The sequence below is a fragment of the Coregonus lavaretus genome (assembly GCF_964263955.1).
Source record: "Coregonus lavaretus genome assembly, contig: HAP1_SCAFFOLD_1572, whole genome shotgun sequence".
Lineage (NCBI taxonomy): Eukaryota > Metazoa > Chordata > Actinopteri > Salmoniformes > Salmonidae > Coregonus > Coregonus lavaretus.
In genome coordinates, this window is record NW_028157197.1 from 90,945 (window position 1) to 108,025 (window position 17,081).

At 42.5% G+C, this 17,081-nt stretch overlaps 1 protein-coding gene across 1 annotated transcript; it reads right to left on the reverse strand.

Moving 5' to 3' along the window:
* Window positions 1–8,081: 8,081 nt before the first annotated feature.
* Window positions 8,082–17,071, reverse strand: LOC311125692 (UPF0764 protein C16orf89 homolog). Its single transcript, XM_084199726.1, has 7 exons — window positions 16,877–17,071; window positions 16,148–16,300; window positions 10,304–10,454; window positions 9,726–9,843; window positions 9,435–9,597; window positions 9,140–9,280; window positions 8,082–8,709 (listed from the first exon to the last, which is right to left on the reverse strand). The coding sequence occupies exons 1-7, from the start codon at window positions 17,049–17,051 to the stop codon at window positions 8,600–8,602; spliced, it is 1,011 nt and encodes a 336-aa protein (XP_084055852.1). The 5' UTR covers window positions 17,052–17,071; the 3' UTR covers window positions 8,082–8,599.
* Window positions 17,072–17,081: the final 10 nt, after the last annotated feature.

Sequence of the window (17,081 nt, forward strand, 5' to 3'; positions counted from 1 at the left end):
GTTCATATAAGGAAATCAGTCAATTGAAATAAATTCATTAGGCCCTGATCTATGGATTTCACATGACTGGGAATACAGATACAGTGGGGAAAAAAAGTATTTAGTCAGCCACCAATTGTGCAAGTTCTCCCACTTAAAAAGATGAGAGAGGCCTGTAATTTTCATCATAGGTACACGTCAACTATGACAGACAAAATGAGAAAAAAAAATCCAGAAAATCACATTGTAGGATTTTTTATGAATTTATTGGCATATGATGGTGGAAAATAAGTATTTGGTCAATAACAAAAGTTTCTCAATACTTTGTTATATACCCTTTGTTGGCAATGACACAGGTCAAACGTTTTCTGTAAGTCTTCACAAGGTTTTCACACACTGTTGCTGGTATTTTGGCCCATTCCTCCATGCAGATCTCCTCTAGAGCAGGGATGTTTTGGGGCTGTCACTGGGCAACACAGACTTTCAACTCCCTCCAAAGATTTTCTATGGGGTTGAGATCTGGAGACTGGCTAGGCCACTCCAGGACCTTGAAATGCTTCTTACGAAGCCACTCCTTCGTTGCCCGGGCGGTGTGTTTGGGATCATTGTCATGCTGAAAGACCCAGCCACGTTTCATCTTCAATGCCCTTGCTGATGGAAGGAGGGTTTCACTCAAAATCTCACGATACATGGCCCCATTCATTCTTTCCTTTACACGGATCAGTCGTCCTGGTCCCTTTGCAGAAAAACAGCCCCAAAGCATGATGTTTCCAACCCCATGCTTCACAGTAGGTATGGTGTTCTTTGGATGCAACTCAGCATTCTTTGTCCTCCAAACATGACGAGTTGAGTTTTTACCAAAAAGTTCTATTTTGGTTTCATCTGACCATATGACATTCTCCCAATCCTCTTCTGGATCATCCAAATGCACTTCAGACGGGCCTGGACATGTACTGGCTTAAGCAGGGGGACACGTCTCGCACTGCAGGATTTGAGTCCCTGGCGGCGTAGTGTGTTACTGATGGTAGGCTTTGTTACTTTGGTCCCAGCTCTCTGCAGGTCATTCACTAGGTCCCCCCGTGTGGTTCTGGGATTTTTGCTCACCGTTCTTGTGATCATTTTGACCCCACGGGGTGAGATCTTGCGTGGAGCCCCAGATCGAGGGAGATTATCAGTGGTCTTGTATGTCTTCCATTTCCTAATAATTGCTCCCACAGTTGATTTCTTCAAACCAAGCTGCTTACCTATTGCAGATTCAGTCTTCCCAGCCTGGTGCAGGTCTACAATTTTGTTTCTGGTGTCCTTTGACAGCTCTTTGGTCTTGGCCATTGTGGAGTTTGGAGTGTGACTGTTTGAGGTTGTGGACAGGTGTCTTTTATACTGATAACAAGTTCAAACAGGTGCCATTAATACAGGTAACGAGTGGAGGACAGAGGAGCCTCTTAAAGAAGAAGTTACAGGTCTGTGAGAGCCAGAAATCTTGCTTGTTTGTAGGTGACCAAATACTTATTTTCCACCATAATTTGCAAATAAATTCATAAAAAATCCTACAATGGGATTTTCTGGAATTTTTTTTCTCAATTTGTCTGTCATAGTTGACGTGTACCTATGATGAAAATTACAGGCCTCTCTCATCTTTTTAAGTGGGAGAACTTGCACAATTGGTGGCTGACTAAATACTTTTTTTCCCCACTGTATGCATCTGTTGGTCACAGATACCTTTTTTTTTTTTTTTTAAAGGTAGGGGCGTGGATCAGTCAGTATCTGCGCGACACATCTCCTTCACATAGAGTTGATCAGGCTGTTGATTGTGGCCTGTGGAATGTTGGGATATGAGGCCTTGCATTATCATGCTGAAACATGAGGTGATGGCGGCGGATGAATGGCACGACAATGGGCCTCAGGATCTCCTCATGGTATCTCTGTGCATTCAAATTGCCATCGATAAAATGCAATTATGTTCTTTGTCCGTAGCTTATGCCTGCCCATACCATAACCCAACCGCCACCATGGGGCACTCTGTTCACAACGTTGACATCAGCAAACCGCTTGACCACACTACGCCATACTCTCTGCCATACACTCTGCCATTTGCCCGGTATAGTTGAAATCTGGATTCATCCGTGAAGAGCACACTTCTCCAGCGTGCCAGTGGCCATCGAAGGTGAGCATTTGCAGTTACGACGCCAAACTGCAGTCAGGTCAAGACCCTGGTGAGGACGACGAGCACGCAGATGAACTTCCCTGAGACGGTTTCTGACTGTTTGTGCAGAAATTCTTCGCTTGTGCAAACCTACAGTTTCATCAGGTGGCTGGTCTCAGACGATTCCGCAGGTGAAGAAGTCGGATGTGGAGGTCCTGGGCTGGCGTGGTTACACGTGGTCTGTGGTTTTGAGGCCGGTTGGACGTGCTGCCAAATTCTCAAAAACAACATTGGAGGCGGCTTATGGTAGAGAAAGCAACATTCAATTCTCTGGCAACAGCTCTGGTGGACATTCCTGCAATAAGCATGCCAATTGCACGCTCCCTCAAAACCTGAGACATCTGTGGCATTGTGTTGTGTGACAAAACTGCACATTTTAGAGTGACCTTTTATTGTCCCCAGCACAAGGTGCACCTGTGTAATGATCATGCTGTTTAATCAGCTTCTTGTTATGCCACACCTGTCAGGTGGATGGATTATCTTGGCAAAGGAGAAATGCTCACTAACAGGGATGTAAAAAAAAATTGTGCACAAAATTTGAGGAAAAAAGCTTTTTGTGCGTATGGAAAATTCCGGGGATATTTTATTTCAGCTCATGAAACATGGTACCAACACTTTAAATGTTGCGTTTATATTTTTGTTCAGTATGTATGTATATGTGTGTGTGTGTGTGTATATATATATATATATATATATATATATTTGTGCTTGTTGTCTCTGTGAGTATGGCCATATGCTTATACTACAACCCCAAACACTTTTCTGCGTCTCACATGACGCCTCCTGTAGCTCAGTTGGTAGAGCATGGCGCTTGCAACGCCAGGGTTGTGGGTTTGATTCCCACGGGGGGCCAGTATGAGAAATGTATGCACTCACTAACTGTAAGTCGCTCTGGAAAGGAGCTTCTGCTAAATTACTAAAATCAACATGACACCCTATTCCCTTTATAGTGCACTACTTTTGACCAGAGGCCTACGGGGTGATAGTCCTAACCTGGTCTAGGTCTGCCTGCTCCCTGTCTCTGTACACTCTGTAACCTCCTGAGGAGAAAGGCCATGTCCCGAGGAGAAAGGCCATGTCCCGAGGAGAAAGGCCTTGTCCCGAGGAGAAAGGCCTTGTCCCGAGGACAAAGGCCTTGTCCCGAGGAGAAAGGCCTTGTCCTGGGCTCCGGTCAAAAGTAGTGCACAGTAAAGGATATACAGTGAGGGGAAAAAAGTATTTGATCCCTTTCTGATTTTGTACGTTTGCCCACTGACAAAGAAATGATCAGTCTATAATTTGAATGGTAGGTTTATTTGAACAGTGAGAGACAGAATAACAACAAAAAAATCCAGAAAAACGCATGTCAAAAATGTTATAAATTGATTTGCATTTTAATGAGGGCAATAAGTATTTGACCCCCTCTCAATGAGAAAGATTTCTGCCTCCCAGGTGTCTTTTTATACATAGGGAGTGCTCCTAATCTCAGTTTGTTACCTGTATAAAATACACCTGTCTACAGAAGCAATCAATCAATCAGATTCCAAACTCTCCACCATGGCCAAGACCAAAGAGCTCTCCAAGGATGTCAGGGACAAGATTGTAGACCTACACAAGGCTGGAATGGGCTACAAGACCATCGCCAAGCAGCTTGGTGAGAAGGCGACAACAGTTGGTGTGATTATTCGCAAATGGAAGAAACACAAAAGACCTGTCAATCTCCCTCGGCATGGGGCTCCATGCAAGATCTCACCTCGTGGAGTTGCAATGATCATGACAACGGTGAGGAATCAGCCCAGAACTACACGGGAGGATCTTGTCAATGATCTCAAGGCAGCTGGGACCATAGTCACCAAGAAAACAATTGGTAACACACTACGCCGTGAAGGACTGAAATCCTGCAGCGCCCGCAAGGTCCCCCTGCTCAAGAAAGCACATATACAGGCCTGTCTGAAGTTTGCCAATGAACATCTGAATGATTCAGAGGAGAACTGGGTGAAAGTGTTGTGGTCAGATGATGAGACCAAAATCGAGCTCTTTGGCATCAACTCAACTCGCTGTGTTTGGAGGAGGAGGAAGGATGCCTATGACCCCAAGAACACCATCCCCACCGTCAAACATGGAGGTGGAAACATTATGCTTTGGGGGTGTTTTTCTGCTAAGGGGACAGGACAACTTCACCGCATCAAAGGGACGATGGACGGGGCCATGTACCGTCAAATCTTGGTTGAGAACCTCCTTCCCTCAGCCAGGGCATTGAAAATGGGTCGTGGATGGGTATTCCAGCATGACAATGACCCAAAACACACAGCCAAGGCAACAAAGGAGTGGCTCAAGAAGAAGCACATTAAGGTCCTGGAGTGGCCTAGCCAGTCTCCAGACCTTAATCCCATAGAAAATCTGTGGAGGGAGCTGAAGGTTCGAGTTGCCAAACGTCAGCCTCGAAACCTTAATGACTTGGAGAAGATCTGCAAAGAGGAGTGGGACAAAATCCCTCCTGAGATGTGTGCAAACCTGGTGGCCAACTACAAGAAATGTCTGACCTCTGTGATTGCCAACAAGGGTTTTGCCACCAAGTACTAAGTCATGTTTTGCAGAGGGGTCAAATACTTATTTCCCTCATTACTGGATTTTGTTGTTGTTATTCTGTCTCTCACTGTTCAAATAAACCTACCATTAAAATTATAGACTGATCATTTCTTTGTCAGTGGGCAAACGTACAAAATCAGCAGGGGATCAAATACTTTTTTCCCTCACTGTAGGGTGCCATTTGGGACGCTAAGTTTTAGTGCGTTTGTAATTTCTCTTTTACCTTCTGTTTAAAAAGACGGTCACCGTTCTTTAGTCTATATTCAATTGTATTTATTTTTCTACAGAATAAAAATAATTGTACATGATGAGTGGTTTGTGATTGTGTCTCTGTGGTAGTGAATGAAGTGGACGACAGGGTTGGGTTGATTCCATTTCAATTCCAGTACATTTCAAAAAGTAATTCCAAATCCAAATGTTGAAAAGCATTGAAGACAATTTGAATTTGAGTGTACTTCCTGAATTGACCCCAAACCTGGTGGATGAGTTCCCCTGTTACAATATAAAGACATTTTCAGCACTTGAAAAAGTACTTCTGTATAATGTATCTGATTCATCACCGTCATCCATTCAACATTAGCATACTGGTCATGCAGGTATTGTTAGCTCAGAGGCTGCATCCAAACGGCCCCCTTTTACTTATAAAGTTCCCATAGGGCTCTTGTAAAAAAAAGTAGGGAACAGGGTGACATTTGGGACGCAACCAGAATGTGAAGTATCTCTGGGTAACAGACAAATACATTCATCAAATATTTTCACATAGAGCTTGATTAGTTTGCCCGGTACAATGCAACCAATGGAATGAGCTACTATTCCAAGCTAAATCAAGGGCACCTGAAATACTATTAAAGTATTTGACTCATCAGGTGTGTGTTCAGTCAGGGATGTCTGATTTTTCCTGAACCTATTTAACACAATGACACTGCCTTGATCGTCACATGTTCTGCATCCCTCTCCCTGGTTGAGAGTTTCCAGAGGTGAACTCATTAGTCACCGACTGTAGCAAAACGTTTTGCAAGCGTTTACTCCTGTTTTACATTTATCCTGCAATAGAAAGGGACCTATCTATCCCCTAGCTAGTCAACAGTCTGATGCAATAGAAAGGGACCTATCTATCCCCTAGCTAGTCAACAGTCTGATGCAATAGAAAGGGACCTATCTATCCCCTAGCTAGTCAACAGTCTGATGCAATAGAAAGGGACCTATCTATCCCCTAGCTAGTCAACAGTCTGATGCAATAGAAAGGGACCTATCTATCCCCTAGCTAGTCAACAGTCTGATGCAATAGAAAGGGACCTATCTATCCCCTAGCTAGTCAACAGTCTGATGCAATAGAAAGGGACCTATCTATCCCCTAGCTAGTCAACAGTGTCATGACTTGCCCTCATGGGCTGAGGATCAAAGATTCCTGCTAGGCAAAGGTTTGAACATCCTACTTAAAATAATGTAGGACATGGTTGGTGGGGACTTAAAGAACAATCATGTCAAATTCGTTACTATGTTGTGATGTCATTAAAGACGGTGGAACAACATAACTGTATCTCTGGGGGGCTACACTTCCCAGTTATGAGGTTTGCATCTAATTGTTGTATGAAACGAATGATTAAGTATAATAATACTTTTGTGAAGATAACAATGTGATTTTAGCATTCTAGATGAGATTATTGTTTTCCATATTAATTTGTTCTCAGTCAGTGGCCACGCCCAGATGAGCACAAACATGATGGAACGCCCCTTTTACCCCGAGTGCATAAAAAGCCTCGTGACGAAATTCACCTCAGACCAGCAGACGTGAAGCGTGAGCCAAACGTTGAAAATTGTTGAATTTCTACCAGACCAGCAAGCCCCATGGCTTAAAATGGTTCAAACGCTACAGACCAGCAGACGTGAAGCGTGAGCCAAACATTGCAAATGGTTGAATTTCTACCAGACCAGTAAGCCCCACAATGGTTGACACTCTACAAGACCAAGAAGCGTGAAGCTGAAGCTACACGTTACAAAATGGTTAGACTAGAAAGACCAGAAAAAAATCCTGAAGTATCCATTCTAACCAGCACTACGACCAGAAACTCTGCCAAGGACATTGGGATCTCTGGTGGGCAAACCAGAGTTCTACATCATCAACTCAACTATCGATGACAGCTACACGTAAATACATGTTGCATTTCTAATCCGAATGAGCGTTTAGTGGGGTTTTAAGCATTTGTATTTCTGTGAATGTAGTTTCCAAAGTAACCACGATAGTTTGAATCTCTGTCTCTCCCTTCCATTCTGACTCCTCCACTACCCAAGCAGTCATGCTATTGTTAGTCCAGTCCACTAGGGACCTGTTTTCATTGTATTACATTAGTAATCAATAACCTGTGTGTGTGTGTGTGTGTGTGTGTGTGTGTGTGTGTGTTTGTATTGTGTTATTATTTTGTTAGTTAGTAAATAAATAATTAAGCCAATTTGTATATTGCTGATTCATCAATAAGGTCAGGGTTCTTGCAGGTTCAAGGATTATGCGACGTTCAGAAAGAGACTGATAAGAGGTAATTATTTAATAAGTGACTGTTATCGATATATAACATATCTAAGAGTTTAATTCGGGAGATGGTAATTTGTTAATCAACTTATTCCGTGCTGCCCCAAATTCCTAATGAGTTAATTGTTACATGATTAATTTAATCGAGTGACAATTAAACATAGGTGAATCGATAAATAACAGTCATACATTAAAGTAAGTAACGTCACGACAACAGTCAGATGAACATAGGCCTAGGGGCCTCACTTTTCAAATGTTCTTAGTTGTTATACTTCATTTCTGCATACTATAATTTCTTAAAATAGGAGGAAATTCTGTTTAAATACAATGTCTCCACAAATTAATAAAGCTGTGTTGGTCACAAATAAATAAATAAGCACATTTCATTTATAAATCACAAAACAAATGGCATACAAAATCTATGTAAATTGCATATTTTCATTTCAAGTTTAAGATTTATAAATTGCATTCGTCCCAAAGGGTCCTATTCCCTACGTCAGGGCTTCTTAAACCACTTCTCAGGGACCCCCAGACCTGACATAATGTTGCTGTAGCCCTGAACTAGCTCACCTGATTCAAGTAGTCAAGGGCTTGATGATTAGTTGACAAGTTGAATCGGGTGTGCTTGCCAGTGGTAGAAAAAGTACCCAATTATTATACTTGAGTAAAAGTAAAGATGCCTTAATAGAAAATCACCTCAAGTAAAAGTGAAAATCACCCAGTAAAATACTACTTGAGTAAAAGTGTTAAATTATTTGGTTTTAAATATACTTAGGTATCAAACGTAATATTAAGCAAACCAAACAGGACAATGTGTGTTTATTTTATTTACGGATAGCCAAGGGCACACTCCAACACTCAGATGTCATTTACAGATAGCCAAGGGCACACTCCAACACTCAGATGTCATTTACAAATGAAGCATTTGTGTTTAGTGAGTCCGCCAGATCAGACGCAGTAGGGATGACCAGGGATGTTCTCTTGGTAAATGTGTGAATTGGACAATTTTCTTGTCCTGCTAAGCATTCAAAATGTAACGAGTACTTTTGGGTCTCAGGGAAAATGTATGGAGTATAAAGTACATTATTTTCTTTAGGAATGTAGTGGAGTAAAAGTAAAAAGAGTCAAAAATATAAATAGTAAAGTAAAGTACAGATACCCCCAAAAAACGACTTAAGTAAAATCACTTTAAAGTACTATTTAAGTAGTTTACACCACTGGTGCTGCTGTGGAATAGATCAAATCAATGGAACGGCTGGTTGGAGAAACACTGCCCTACATACTGCACTACTTTTGACCAGAGCCCTACGGGCCTGAGGGGTTCACATCCAGGTGAGTGGTCTCTTGGTGATGTCCTGCTCTGTCAGGTAGTAGTTGAGGTATCCTCCCAGAGCGCTCACTGACACGCCTGTTATGTGACTGGCACAACCATCTGGAGGGAGGAGGGGGGAGGAGAAGATAGAACAGTAAAAGCTTATTGAAGCTGGTTTCTGTTTCTCTGTGTGTGTGTGTGTGTGTGCTGTTTCTCTGTGTGTGTGTGTGTGTGTGTGTGTGTGTGTGTGTGTGTGCTATTTCTCTCTGTGTGATGTTTCTCTCTGTGTGTGTGTGTGTGTGTGTGTGCTGTTTCTCTGTGTGTGTGTGTGTGTGTGTGTGTGCTGTTTCTCTGTGTGTGTGTGTGTGTGTGTGTGCTGTTTCTCTGTGTGTGTGTGTGTGTGTGTGTGTGCTATTTCTCTCTGTGTGATGTTTCTCTCTGTGTGATGTTTCTCTCTGTGTGATGTTTCTCTCTGTGTGATGTTTCTCTCTGTGTGTTTGTATGCGTGCGTATGGGCATGCATAATGCCAGGGATATTCTTGACACACACCCTTCAACATTCTCTCTCTCCTCTTCACTCTTCTGTGGGGCTGTGTAAAACATCCCACTTCCTGGTCCTGCAGCCTCAGAATGTGCTGCAGCCAATCAACTTTGAGGAAGTCAGAGAAACCAGCCAATCCACACAGCATTACTTTGGACAGGGAGGAAGTTACAGAAAGTTAAACCATGATCTCATTTGAAACACTACAGCTTATAAAGGCTTTACGTGTTATGGTTTAAAAAAAAGCGCATCTATAGATTGAATTGTTTTCTAAAAGCAGAATCAGGTGTCATTTGAGACTGACTGTTTTCGATGAAGAGGTCCTGGGTCTCCCCGGTGAAGTCCTTCTGTATGATGTCCATGTTTCCCTTCAACATGTTGGAGCAGAATATCCTCTGGTACTGTCTCTCTGTTAGGTTAGCATGCGACGTACGCATGTCCCCTTTCAACATGGCAGAACAACCTCTCTGGAGGAGGGGGGCAGGGAGGCAGGGAAGGAGGAAGAGAGAGAGAGAGGGAGGAGGGGGTTAGGGAGGGAGGGAAAATTGGAGAAGACAGGAGTGGAGCATAGAAAGTTGTGTGGGTGTGGTCTCACATTGGCTCCCACCATGAAGTAAAGCAGCTGGTGAGAGAGGGAGTAGTAAGGACATCCAAACCTCGTCATGGTGTCACGACACGACTTGGTCACGATGCAAGGAGTCCCGTTGTTCTTCCTGACAAACCATCACACACACATATATAACATGCATGCACGCGCACACACGAACAGGCACGTACACACACACACAGGCACGTACACACACAGGCACGTACACACACAGGCACGTACATACACACACAGGCACGTACACACACACACAGGCACGTACACACACACACAGACACGTACACACACACACAGGCACGTACACACACACACAGACACGTACACACACACACAGGCACGTACACACACAGGCACGTACACACACACAGGCACGCACACATACACACACACACAGGCACATACACACACACACACACACAGGCACACACACACATATATAAATGTATTAGCAAACTGGCCAACGGAAGCTGTAGGCCTTCTGGGTTGTATGACACTCCTACTACCACATTGAAATAAATGAGATTTAGTGAGGCATTACTGCTCAAAAGCGTGGTGTGTGTGCTTACCACGTTCCCAGTAGCAAGGTCATACACTTGTCGCTCTGTGTCTCATCGTAACACTCCATGGTGCGGACAGAGGAATAGACCAGAGAGGGATCTGTGGAGCTCCACTCATGAGGTACCGACCAGAAGGTCCAGGTCAACAGAGGCTCAAACTCTACAGGAGAGAGAGAGAGAGAGAGACCCTACTAGAATCTGATGTCAAATGTCTACTGTTTGCTGATGATCTGGTGCTTCTGTCCCCAACCAAGGAGGGCCTACAGCAGCACCTAGATCTTCTGCACAGATTCTGTCAACCTGGGCCCTGACAGTAAATCTCAGTAAGACAAAAATAATGGTGTTCCAAAAAAGGTCCAGTTGCAAGGACCACAAATACAAATTCCATCTAGACACCGTTGCCCTAGAGCACACAAAAAACGATACATACCTCGGCCTAAACATCAGCGCCACAGGTAACTTCCACAAAGCTGTGAACAATCTGAGAGACAAGGCAAGAAGGGCCTTCTATGCCATCAAAAGGAACATAAAATTCGACACACAGTGCCTTGAGACTAAAAGACTAAAAATGTATCTCAGGTGCATCCTGTTTCCATTGATTATCCTTGAGATGTTTCTACAACTTGATTGGAGTCCACCTGTGGTAAATTCAATAGATTGGACATGATTTGGAAAGGTACACACCTGTCTATATAAGGTCCCACAGTTGACAGTGCATGTCAGAGCAAAAACCAAGCCATGAGGTTGAAGGAATTGTCCGTAGAGCTCCGAGACAGGATTGTGTCGAAGCACAAATCTGGGGAAGGGTACCAAAAAATGTCTGCAGCATTGAAGATCCCCAAGAACACAGTGGCCTCCATCATTCTTAAATGGAAGAAGTTTGGAATCACCAAGACTCTTCCTAGAGCTGGTCGCCCGGACAAACTGAGCAATCGGGGGAGAAGGGCCTTGTGACCAAGAACCCGAAGGTGACTCTGACAGAGCTCTTGACTTCCTCTATGGAGATGGGAGAATCTTCCAGAAGGACAACCATCTCTGAAGCACTCCACCAATCAGGCCTTTATGGTAGAGTGGCCAGACGGAAGCCACTCCTCAGTAAAAGGCACATGACAGCCCGCTTGGAGTTTGCCAAAAGGCACCTAAAGACTCTCAGACTATGAGAAACAACATTCTCTGGTCTGATGAAACTCTTTGGCATGAATTCCAAGCATCACGTCTGGAGGAAACCTGGCACCATCCCTACGGTGAAGCATGGTGGTGGAAGCATCATGCTGTGGGGATGTTTTTCAGCGGCAGGGACTGGGAGACTAGTCAGGATCGAGGCAAAGATGAACTGAGCAAAGTACAGAGAGGTCCTTGATGAAAACCTGCTCCAGAGTGCTCACTACTTCAGACTGGGGCGAAGGTTCACCTTCCAACAGGACAACGATCCTAAGCACACAGCCAAGACAATGCAGGAGTGGCTTCGGGACAAGTCTCGGAATGTCCTTGAGTGGCCCAGCCAGAGCCCGGACTTGAACCCAATCGAACATCTCTGGAGAGACCTGAAAATAGCTGTGCAGCAACACTCCCCATCCAAGGGCATATTTATATAATGAATATGAATTCGGAGGACAGAAATTATTAAATATGAAAGCATTAGACCTATCACTAAAAGCTTCAGTCATACAAAAGTTATACTTAAATCCAAACTGGTTCTCAACCAAATTAGTAAGATTGTCTCACCCAATGTTCAAGAAAGGCCTTTTTCCCTTTATTCAGATTACAACCACTCATTTTCAGTTATTTGAAAAGGAAATCATCTCCCAAATATCACTATTTCTAAAACAAGCAATAGAAAGTTGGTTGCAATTTCAATTTAATCCTCCAGAAACGACAGAACAAATAATGCAACAAATATTGTGGTTAAATTCAAATATACTAATTGACAAAAAACCTTTATTTTTTGACAGAATGTTTAAAAAAGGTATAATCTTCGTAAATGATATCATCGGTAGGACTGGTGGAGTTATGTCGCACATGCAGCTAACAAAAACATATGGAAATGTCTGCTCTACCCAAAATTACAACCAAATAATTGCAGCCTTACCGCAAAAGTGGAAGAGGAAAGTGGAAGGGGGAGAAATTAAGGAACTTGTCTGTCGGCCTTGCATTAAAGAACATAATTGGTTAAAGAAAACTGTGATAAATAAAAAAGTATACCAGTTTCATTTAAGGACCAAAGGATTGACAGCCGTCCCATATAGATTGCAAAATAGTTGGGAAGAGATTTTTGACGTACCGAACCCATGGCATAGTGTTTATGAACTGACACGCAAAACAACTCCGGATTCAAAAATTAGAATCTTTCAATTTAAATTATTATTTAAAAAAAAAAAAAATATATATATATATATATATATATATACAGTGGGGAAAAAAAGTATTTAGTCAGCCACCAATTGTGCAAGTTCTCCCACTTAAAAAGATGAGAGAGGCCTGTAATTTTCATCATAGGTACACGTCAACTATGACAGACAAATTGAGAAAAAAAAATCCAGAAAATCACATTGTAGGATTTTTAATGATTTTATTTGCAAATTATGGTGGAAAATAAGTATTTGGTCACCTACAAACAAGCAAGATTTCTGGCTCTCACAGACCTGTAACTACTTCTTTAAGAGGCTCCTCTGTCCTCCACTCGTTACCTGTATTAATGGCACCTGTTTGAACTTGTTATCAGTATAAAAGACACCTGTCCACAACCTCAAACAGTCACACTCCAAACTCCACTATGGCCAAGACCAAAGAGCTGTCAAAGGACACCAGAAACAAAATTGTAGACCTGCACCAGGCTGGGAAGACTGAATCTGCAATAGGTAAGCAGCTTGGTTTGAAGAAATCAACTGTGGGAGCAATTATTAGGAAATGGAAGACATACAAGACCACTGATAATCTCCCTCGATCTGGGGCTCCACGCAAGATCTCACCCCGTGGGGTCAAAATGATCACAAGAACGGTGAGCAAAAATCCCAGAACCACACGGGGGGACCTAGTGAATGACCTGCAGAGAGCTGGGACCAAAGTAACAAAGCCTACCATCAGTAACACACTACGCCGCCAGGGACTCAAATCCTGCAGTGCGAGACGTGTCCCCCTGCTTAAGCCAGGACATGTCCAGGTCCGTCTGAAGTTTGCTAGAGTGCATTTGGATGATCCAGAAGAGGATTGGGAGAATGTCATATGGTCAGATGAAACCAAAATAGAACGTTTTGGTAAAAACTCAACTCGTCGTGTTTGGAGGACAAAGAATGCTGAGTTGCATCCAAAGAACACCATACCTACTGTGAAGCATGGGGGTGGAAACATCATGCTTTGGGGCTGTTTTTCTGCAAAGGGACCAGGACGACTGATCCGTGTAAAGGAAAGAATGAATGGGGCCATGTATCATGAGATTTTGAGTGAAAACCACCTTCCATCAGCAAGGGCATTGAAGATGAAACGTGGCTGGGTTTTTCAGCATGACAATGATCCCAAACACACCGCCCGGGCAACGAAGGAGTGGCTTCGTAAGAAGCATTTCAAGGTCCTGGAGTGGCCTAGCCAGTCTCCAGATCTCAACCCCATAGAAAATCTTGAAAGTCTGTGTTGCCCAGCGACAGCCCCAAAACATCACTGCTCTAGAGGAGATCTGCATGGAGGAATGGGCCAAAATACCAGCAACAGTGTGTGAAAACCTTGTGAATACTTACAGAAAACGTTTGACCTGTGTCATTGCCAACAAAGGGTATATAACAAAGTATTGAGAAACTTTTGTTATTGACCAAATACTTATTTTCCACCATAATTTGCAAATAAATTCATATAAAATCCTACAATGTGATTTTCTGGATTTTGTTTTTCTCACAATTTGTCTGTCATAGTTGACGTGTACCTATGATGAAAATTACAGGCCTCTCATCTTTTTAAGTGGGAGAACTTGCACAATTGGTGGCTGACTAAATACTTTTTTTCCCCACTGTATATATATATATATATATATATATATATATAATAGAATTATTGTAAAATTGACTGTGTCCATAAGGGGTAGATAGTAAGTATAGGCTGGAAGTAGAGGCCTAAGCATTGTTGTTCACTAATTTACTCCAAGTAGGGAAAGGATGGCGGGGTTGAAAAGTAATAAAGGGGAGTATATATATAAAAAACATGGGGGATTGGAAGTGATGCAGACAATTACATTGATAGAAGTTACAATCTATCTGCAATATGAAGCTGATCCATCCCCCCCAAAAAATAAAAAATAATAAAAATAAAAAAACACTCCCCATCCAACCTGACAGACCTTGAGAGGATCTGCAGAGAAGAATGGGAGAAACTCCCCAAATACAGGTGTGCCAAGCTTGTAGCGTCATACCCAAGAAGACTCGAGGCTGTAATCGCTGTCAAAGGTGCTTCAACAAAGTACTGAGTAAAGGGTCTGAATACTTATGTAAATGTGATATTTCTGTTTTTTATTTTTAATAAATTAGCTAACATTTCTAAAAACCTGTTTTTGCTTTGTCATTATGGGGTATTGTGTGTAGACTGATGACGAAAAATATATATTTAATCAATTTCAGAATAAGGCTGTAACATAACAGAATGTGGAAAAAGTCAAAGGGTCAGAATACTTTCCGAAGGCACTGTACCAATTTAGGATCTGGCATAAAATACTTGAATCAGTTATAGAATCCATTGCCCTTTATGGTTGTGAGGTCTGGGGTCCGCTCACCAACCAATAATTCACTAAATGGGACAAACACCAAATTGAGACTACATGCAGAATTCTGCAAAAATATCCTCCGTGTGCAACGTAAAACATTTAGGCCGATACCCGCTAATGATCAAAATCCAGAAAAGAGCTGTTAAATTCTATAACCACTTAAAAGGAAGTGATTCCCAAACCTTCCATAACAAAGCCATCACCTACAGAGAGATGAACCTGGAGAAGTCCCTCCCCTAAGCAAGCTGGTCCTGGGGCTCTGTTCACAAACACAAACAGACCTCACAGAGCCCCAGGACAGCAACACAATTAGAACCAACCAAATCATGAGAAAACAAAAAGATAATTACTTGACACATTGGAAATAATTAACAAAAAAACTAAGCAAACTAGAATGCTATTTACACAGTGGCAGAATACCTGACCACTGTGACTGACGCAAAATTAAGGAAAGCTTTGACTATGTACAGACTCAGTGAGCATAGCCTTGCTATTGAGAAAGGCCGCCGTAGGCAGACCTGGCTCTCAAGAGAAGACAGGCTATGTGCACACTACCCACAAAATGAGGTGGAAACTGAGCTGCACGTCCTAACCTGCCAAATGTATGACCATATTTGAGACACATATTTCCCTCAGATTACACAGACCCACAAAGAATTTGAAAACATATCCAACTTTGATAAACTCACATATCTATTGGGTGAAATACCACAGTGTGCCATCACAGCAGCAAGATGTGTAACCTGTTGCCACAAGAAAAGGGCAACCAGTGAAGAACAAACACCATTGTAAATTCAACCCATATTTATGTTTATGTATTTTCCCTTTTGTACTTTAACTATTTGCACATCGTTACAACACTGTATTTAGACATAATATGCCACTTGAAATGTCTTTATTCTTTTGGAACTGTTGTGAGTGTAATGTTTACTGTAAATGTTTTAATTGTTTAGTTCACTTTTGTGTATTATCCATTTCACTTGCTTTGGCAATGTTAACATATGTTTCCCATGCCAATAAAGCCCCTTGAATTGAATTGAATTGAATTGAATTGAATTGAATTGAATTGAATTGAAATGAGAGAGAGAGAGAGGTGTAGTAGTATTTACCTCTGTAGTATTTGGGGTCAGTCTTCTCCAGCTCAGTGACAGCCTTGGCCAGGCTCTGGTCCAACCTCTTGACCAGGGTAACCGTAGCGGTGCGCTGAGACCAGCTCACAGGGTCAGTGTGCGGCCAAGTTCTTACTGCTTCCTTCAACTCCGCTGTTGCCCGGACAACAAGGACATGGAAAGAGATGTTTTCAAAGACATTTGTAATCCTAAATGGCTTCTTAAAAATTATTACGTCATATTTGCCTCTTTCTATCTGCAATGTTGACACACCCACAAGAACAATAACAAACCTCGATAAACCATAAAGGTTTGTATTCCATATCGACAAATCACATATTCTACTGTTTTATTTCAATCAGACAGCCTGGAAAAACTGCCTTGTTATGCGGGACACCGCAATAGCGGAACCGGAGGCAATTGGTGCATTCTGACTTGCTGAGCCAGCACCAGCCTAACACAACAGCCACATAGATAGACTACAATTTAATGTCCAGACATGCATAAAAATAATAAAAAAAATTCCTCGACATGTATTTACTCAGATATTTGGGTTGTCTATTCCGTTGGACCTGAAGAAGATCCTTGTGGATCGAAACGTTGTCACGGTAATTGGGAGGATATATGCTACACAGTGCATGCTACAGTGTGCAGGCCTTTCTGTTATTCTCTTTCCATAGAGAATGATCCTACTGGCAGTGATATGAATGACGCTAATATACTACTCACCCTGCAGGAGGATGTACCCGACCACTCCGTCTAGGTTGATGTTGCGGTGCTCCTGCTCCAGGAACGATGTGCTTTTGGCGAGGCTGGCTAGAATCACATCAATGACCTCCTCATGCGCTGCAGTTGTGATGGAGAAAACCAGGACAAAGAACAGGACCACTACAAACCTAGCCATGTTCTGATATAGGCTACTACAAGTCTAAAC

Bases quoted from the DNA above. Each gene is read 5' to 3' on its own strand.
- LOC311125692 (XM_084199726.1), bottom strand. From the start codon at position 17,051: ATGGCTAGGTTTGTAGTGGTCCTGTTCTTTGTCCTGGTTTTCTCCATC. The intron at 16,301-16,876 runs GTGAGTAGTATA...TCCGGGCAACAG, and splicing joins CGGGTACATCCTCCTGCAGG to CGGAGTTGAAGGAAGCAGTA. The intron at 9,598-9,725 runs GTGAGACCACAC...CCCCTCCTCCAG, and splicing joins ACTTCATGGTGGGAGCCAAT to AGAGGTTGTTCTGCCATGTT.